This window comes from Oratosquilla oratoria, chromosome 21 (assembly GCF_046742065.1).
Source record: "Oratosquilla oratoria isolate Oo_2021 chromosome 21, ASM4674206v1, whole genome shotgun sequence".
NCBI lineage: Eukaryota > Metazoa > Arthropoda > Malacostraca > Stomatopoda > Squillidae > Oratosquilla > Oratosquilla oratoria.
Genome location: NC_134797.1, coordinates 13819466 through 13826965, shown reverse-complemented (window position 1 = coordinate 13826965; position 7500 = coordinate 13819466). Strand labels below are relative to the sequence as shown.

Sequence of the window (7500 nt, the reverse complement as noted above, 5' to 3'; positions counted from 1 at the left end):
TTGCGGACGACACTGCGCTTGTGGCAGGGTCAGAGGAGGGATTGAGGAAGCTGGTGGTAGAGTTTGGGAGAGTATGTGATAGAAGAAAGCTAAAGATAAATGTGGGTAAAAGTAAGGTGATGAGATGTACAAGGGGTGAAAGTGGCAGTAGACTGGAAGTGAACATTAAGGGAGAGCGACTGGAGGAAGTGGGTAGTTTTAGATACTTGGGTGCAAGTGTAGCAGGAAAAGGTGGAGTGAAGGTGGAGGTAGAATGTAGATTGAGAGAAGCGAGTAAATGCCTTGGTGGTTTAAAGAGTGTAATGAGGAATAGACATTTGGGAATGGATGCGAAGAGGAGACTGTATGAAGGAGTGATTGTGCCAACAGCACTGTATGGGGCAGAAACGTGGAACATAAGAGAAGAAGAGAGAAGGAGTTTGAATGTGTTTGAGATGAGGTGTCTGAGAAGTATGGTGGGGGTTACTAGGCTAGATAGAGTGAGAAATGAGGAGGTGAGGAGGAGAACAGGGGTGAAAAAGGATTTGGGAGATAGGGTTGATGAAAGAATATTAGGATGGTTTGGACACATGGAAAGAATGAGTGAAGAAAGGCTAGTAAAAGAGGTATGGAAGGCAGATGTGGAAGGAGTGAACATGAGGGGACGTCCTAGGATGAGGTGGATGGATGGGGTGATGGGGGTTTTGGGGAAGAGGGGAATGTCTGTTGAGGAAGGAAGGGAGAGGACGGAAGACAGAGGTGAGTGGAGAATGGTTGTATATGGATGATGTTGTGACTGCATGAGGAGGAATGGGCGGGGAAGTGGGGGGTGGGGTAGTATGTGTGAGTAAATTTTGACGCAGCCCGAAGGGATTTCTCCCCGTCCTCGCCTTATATGCAAAGGGGGACGGAGAGGGGGGGTCGCCGATTAAATGAAGCGACCTCGCTGTGGATGTACTGTGTCTTGCGACACTGCTTCTGACCCAGGGCGGTGGGCAGGGTGCAGGGATGACCCGTCATCCAGGAGGTGCTCAGATGAGAGGAAGGGTGGGAGGGGTGTGGAGTGTATTTAGGGATGAAATGGGTGGGAGTGTTTTTATGCCTTTCCCTTTTTGGCTACCTCCCTTGGAAGGGGGAAAAAGCCTTGGTATATGTATGTATGTATGTATTTGTTATTTACATTATTATAGATTTTATTTATTAATTCATTATGATTTTTGTTCGCATCCGACCTAGATATGGACCAAAAGGTCTCCTGTCGGCATGCTCCGCCTTTGTAATCCTTTGAAATAAACGAGTCACGAGTAATATAATTTGCTTTGTATATGTACAAATAAATACATAAATAAACTTAATACAAAAGCTATTATATGTTCTATTCGGTATTCTTATTTGTGTCTGAAAACAACATTTTATTATTCGGTGACTGATTGTATGAAAATGTAAAATGCTGGAGTTTGTCTTCTATCACGTGGGATTTTGGAAGAATGTCGCCTGACGTCATGTCGCGCGAAAATGTCGTATGGCGTGATGTCGAGCGTATGTAGTTTTTAATCATGGTCTATGGCTATGGCCTCAGTTCTGTTTCAAATTTTGTAAATACAATAATTGTTATTTTCTTTTTATTGCATCATTGTGTTTTAGAGTATGACTCGTATGTTTTATAGATGTATCCGACAGGTGATTTTGTCAAAAGTAACTGCACTTGTTCGGTGCTGTGACTTTTACTCACGTAGTCAACGTAAATTTTACACACACGTGTACGTACGTACGAATATGCTGGCACTAACCTTGCTAAGAACTGTACTCTGCGACAACGTACAAAAAAAAAATCTTGGAAACACATCCTGATATTTAGTCTTTTCCTAGTCCTACAAGCTAATGTGTTTTGCCACGTTTTACAACTGATCAAAATCGACTGCTAACAGCTTCTTTGATCGCCTTGCAACTAGTTACCACGTTCTGAACCTCTTCCGTTAATCAAAATGTAGTTAAACATGTCTGTTTGCGGACACAATCCAACGCAAATAGTGTTTTGTGTGTTACTGCCGCTGCCATAGTGGTAGCCAGAAATCTCCGACTTTGTCTGGTTAGGACGTTTCGTAACCGGAGAGAATTTTAGGAACAGAAGCTTATCTTCTAGAACGGGTTATCTGGGCGTCGGATGACGTGTGGTCAAGTATGTGGCAGCACGCCTCCACTGCTGTAGTGTCCCCATATTGCACATAGCTTTATTGTAAATAAAATTGTTAATCTTCGCCAAATCATTGTATACATCTATTATAATCAATACAGTATGTTGTAAATATTATATCTCATATGAGGATGACAATTATATTGTTAAATGTATTAATATATAGTGTAATGAGGAATAGACATTTGGGAATGGATGCTAAGAGGAGTCTATACGAAGGAGTGATTGTGCCAACAGCACTGTATGGGGCAGAAACATGGAACATAAGAGAGGAAGAGAGAAGGAGTTTGAATGTGTTTGAGATGAGGTGTCTGAGAAGTATGATGGGGGTTACTAGGCTAGATAGAGTGAGAAATGAGGTGAGGAGGAGAACAGGGGTGGAAAGGGGGTTGGGAGATAGGGTTGATGAAAGAGTATTAGGATGGTTTGGACACATGGAAAGAAGGAGTGAAGAAAGGCTAGTAAAAGAGGTATGGAAGGCAGATGTGGAGGGAGTGAACATGAGGGGACGTCCTAGAATGAGGTGGATGGATGGGGTGAAGGGGGCTTTGGGGAAGAGGGGAATGTCTGTTGAGGAAGGACGGGAGAGGACAGAAGACAGGGGTGAATGGAGAATGGTTGTATATGGATGATGTTGTGATGCATGAGGTGGAATGGGCGGGGGGATGGGGGGTGAGTTAGTATATGTGAACAAATTTTGACGCAGCCCGAAGGGATTTCTCCCCGTCCTCTCCTTTATGCATGGGGGGACGGAGAGGGGGGTCGCCGATTTAATGAAGCGGCCTTGCTGTGGATGTGCTGTGTCTTGAGACACTGCTTCTGACCGACCCAGGGCAGTGGACAAGGTGCAGGGATGACCCGTCATCCAGGAGGTGATTAGATAAGAGGGAGGGTGGAGAGGTGTGGAGTGTATTCAGGGATGGAATGGGTGGGAATGATTTTATCCCTTTTCCTTTTTGGCTACCTCCCTTGTAAGGGGGGTAAAGCCTTGGTATATGTATGTATTTGCATACACTTTACAAAGCGTTTATATATTCATCGTGTATTATGTATGTCATGGCGGACGGGCGTATCAAACATAAAACTAAACTAATCTAAACTTTTCTAAACCAGTTGTCATGGATCACCTTATATGTCATGTAAGAGAACACGCTTCCCATATAGATACGCCTCGTGACTATACTAAGTAGGACAGTGGGTCCATGTTTAGTAACTTAACCCAAATAATGGTAGTCTTGGTGAATATATCCAATTTGTAGGAAGTCGCTCCAAAGACCACTTCTCTGAACATCAGTCCCAGCGTTATACTTAGCAACTGTCCCCCGGACATCTGAACTTCCTCGATCAACGACCTATCTTGAGTTGCATCTCCACGTCCAAGTCACCGCTCTCTATCAAGGTAAATTTCGAGAAATTCGTAAATACGGATTCTTAAAACGAAACTGACGTCTGACGTAGTCTTATTACCTTTCGGTATGATTGCGGTGATACAAAAAAAATCTACTATAACAAACCAAACCTAATTTAACGTTGGGAAGGCAAGGTTTCCGTGGCGGCTTCCGACTCGTGAAAATTCTAAAAGTGCCGTTTTTTTATTTGTTATTTTTTTTTTGAGGGGGGGGGAGGTGACATTCGAAAGTTTGAGAAAGAAGGAATCTTGGAAAAAGAAATATCGAAAAATACATATAAAAGCGTTTTCGATAAGCACCTGAAAATCACAATATTATTTGCGGATTAGATAATAATTCCTGTTACGTTCTTGACATTATGTAGCCTGTAATTCGAATAACCGCTATCACGCTGATACACATTTGCTGGGAAGCAAGTAGGAATTGACCAGTGTGGAAAGATGAGACGGAGAAGTTTGCAGGAGTGGTACGAGAGAGGCCTTTGTTTAGCAGTGTATTCAAGATTGCTGATTGATTGCAAATGATAAACGTAATAGTTGTACTGACGTGGGAAACAGAATAAAATAATCTAGAAATGTTGCTTAGGAACAAGGATGGAAGTAGGAATTTAATGAACAACGTTCTCCAAACAAAGGAATAATCAAACTTATGATAAAATACAAACAAGAAAATCACAAATTTTTCGTTACCTTAAATACACACACGCACGCACAAGGAAAAGAAGTGTAGAACACGAATGCACTAACATGTAAAGGTTCACACGCGCAGTAAAACGCAATGTGTGTGTGTATAATAGCTTGATTATCCTCATGACTACTAGAGCCAAGTCGATTAATATACCAAAATCTCTGTAGGATTCTTCCACATCTTGCACGAAATATTAGGCGAAGACCAGCTAGCACACACCAACAGACGTAGGGCCTATAACTGGTACGTGTCTGATGACGTAGAAGGAAATTCCCGACAAAATAGGGTAGCGTTGCAACGACGACTTGGACAATGTCTCCTCGGAAATCACCGAACAAGAACACTACAGATAAATCGTGTGTTGGGTATTCTGAAGTTAGCAAGATTACAACTGTGAAGCGTTTGCTAAAAATTACAAATTGAGAATACCTAAAACGAGTATATTAAAAGCGTCTTCACAAAGTATTTCATCCCACATACGGGGCTGCCATTTATGTCAGCGTGAGCTAATTTAGTTTTTATCTGCGATTTTACTATTTATTATTAGTCATGTTTTTTAAACGTATCTGTTGAAATAAAGAAATTTTACGTGGTTATATAATTCATTTGATAAAAACTGGACTAAAGATTGAAAAAAGAATGAATATTCACATATGGCAGCGTGCATAACTGTCAAGGCTTCACCATCCCAGCGTTACCGACGGCTGCTTCTGTACAATAAGGAAACAATACCAAAACTATTAGTCTTAACAAAATGACATTTTTTTCTTTAATCTCTCAGGTTAATAGTGATTTACATATAGAAGCATGACGTCATTGAAAGTATGAATTAAGATACTAGTAAATTTAACAGGAAGACTTTCTTTCAATTTGATAACTGAAAACTTAAGGTATTGCCAGTCTGACAAAGAACATCTACATGCAAGTAACAATCGTTGTAGAAAAGACTAGAAAAAACAACTCGGCAAAAATAAAATATAGATAAATAAAACATTAAAATAAACAGAAAACAAAGTAAAACTAAAGAAAATTCAATTCTTTGCACCGAATTTTAGTCACCCTTTAGTATATGTATTGAACCAGACGATTTCATTCGTCTTTTAGGAAACCCATGAGGTTATTTTTCTATCAATTACCTTGTTCATTACATATGTGGTTGTGTTTCGTACGTGTATCTTCATTTGTCTCAAGCTACTGCATTTACTGCAAATATAGAAAAACATTGTCAATTCAAATTTTAAAACCCATAATCTTAAACGATTCTTCTACATTTTACTTACACATTATTTTAAGTCCACGAGACTATAAACGTAACCTAGCAAGTGGGTCTGCCCCACATCTATCATAACTCTAACATCCTTCCATTTAATTGTTTCCTTCCACTAAACCCCCAAATACCCCCTCCCTCCCTCTCCCCCACTTTATCTATCCTGCCATCTAACTCTCTTACATTGTCACATTACTCCTGTCATATGCATACACGTGTGACAGCACGCTAACACATTAACACACTAGCACACATTAACACACTAGCACACATTAACACACTAGCACACATTAACACACTAGCACACATTAACACACTAGCACACATTAACACACTAGCACACACTAACACTAGCACACACTAACACTAGCACACACTAACACTAGCACACACTAACACTAGCACACACTAACACTAGCACACACTAACACTAGCACACACTAACACTAGCACACACTAACACTAGCACACACTAACACTAGCACACACTAACACTAGCACACACTAACACTAGCACACACTAACACTAGCACACACTAACACTAGCACACACTAACACTAGCACACACTAACACTAGCACACACTAACACTAGCACACACTAACACTAGCGCACAGTAACACTAACGTAACACACTAACACACACTAAGACGCACTCATAGCATTACCCATAGATCGGTCATACGAGCTCTGAGCTCTCTTCCGGGAGGGAAATAGCTGTCGATCACGAGCCCGAGACGTGATCCAAAAGACCAAGGTGAATACACACTCCCGAGCACGCACACACCGGCTCGATGGTGTGTTGGTACTGCGCCCGTTTGAGTACCACACAGGGGTGAAAATTTCAGCATCGCTGCACTGCAAGCCGGCACTCCAGCTCTGATGACCATGGAGTTGGATGTATGTATGTATAAGGGTACAGCATTAACAAGGCCATATACGAGGTCTGAGCTCTAACGCGGAAGGGTAATAGCTGTTGATCACGAGTCCATCACGTGGTCCAAAACGGTAGGCGTTCACACTATCATATATACACACACACACAATACATACACACATACACCCTGAGCTAAGTGGGGGGTGGGGGTGGGTGGGGGGTGGGTGGGGGTTTAGCCCTCAGCCGCAAGTGACGCCGGGGGAGGTGTACGGTGTACCAAGTAGCTGAGGGTCACTTCGGAGGAGATGGTGAGGCGAGGGTCGGGCAGAGCCCTAGGCGAAGAATGGCCGTTGCTCTACACAGCGTTTCTCAACCTTATTACCCTTGCGTAACCTTTAAAATGAATTGCATGTCTCAAGGAACTCCTGCGAAAAAAACCCCGCATATACCATATCTTTCTCATTTCATTTTCATCGTAATAATAGGTTAGATAGGATGATGTCTATATTACATTAATACAATCACCAAGAATACGTCGTGCGTGTTTAATTATATTACGTATATGAAATTAAATCAAAAATCAAAAGTGCATTAGCTTATCTCACTTGTTCTCGCGGAACCCTTAGGGACCTTTAGCGGACCCTTAGGGTTCCGGGAAACCCTGGTTGAGAAATGTTGCAGTCTACATTCTATCTGCTGCTAGCAGTTAATAGTGGAAGAGCTGAGCTGTTACACCTCGATCCCACAGATATTTGCTTGCAATGAAAGTTATTGATAGTATAATTAGAATCGGACCGAATGGTATTGGAAACCTTCAGTTAAATTTTTACAATTCCTTGCTTGCGTGTCTATCACTGCACATTTTCTCTATACACCTGTCATTTACTGACGTGTCAGTTATTCTTGTACTTTTGCTTTATCTATTTAATCCATTTGTTTGTCTATGTATTAATTTTTATAGTATAATCCCAAACCAAAGTCTGTCTCTACGGCTTAAGTTAAATATTAAAGTCACGCTTAAAATATTTGTTCTCTATAATGCTTTAACATTGGAGACGTTTTCTCTGAATGCAACTCTCGAGGCAAC

General features: G+C 41.4%; 1 protein-coding gene across 8 annotated transcripts in view; it reads right to left on the bottom strand.

Annotated features, from left to right (window-relative positions):
• LOC143036706 (carbohydrate sulfotransferase 11-like) overlaps window positions 1–7500 on the bottom strand; it is a 244713-nt gene that overhangs the window by 55116 nt on the left and 182097 nt on the right. The window contains exons 1-2 of one of the 8 annotated variants that reach the window (XM_076204336.1): window positions 5406–5474; window positions 4921–4979 (exon numbers count right to left, since the gene is read on the bottom strand). The exons of 5 other annotated variants lie outside the window; for them this stretch is intronic. Coding sequence is in view for 1 of the 3 variants with exons in the window: in XM_076204330.1 (XP_076060445.1) it covers window positions 4272–4393 (122 nt within the window). In the remaining 2 variants the exon portion in view is untranslated. Of the gene's footprint in view, window positions 1–4271; window positions 4438–4920; window positions 4980–5405; window positions 5475–7500 lie in introns of those variants that run through there. 2 more of the 8 variants (XM_076204335.1, XM_076204330.1) reach the window with 2 other exon arrangements.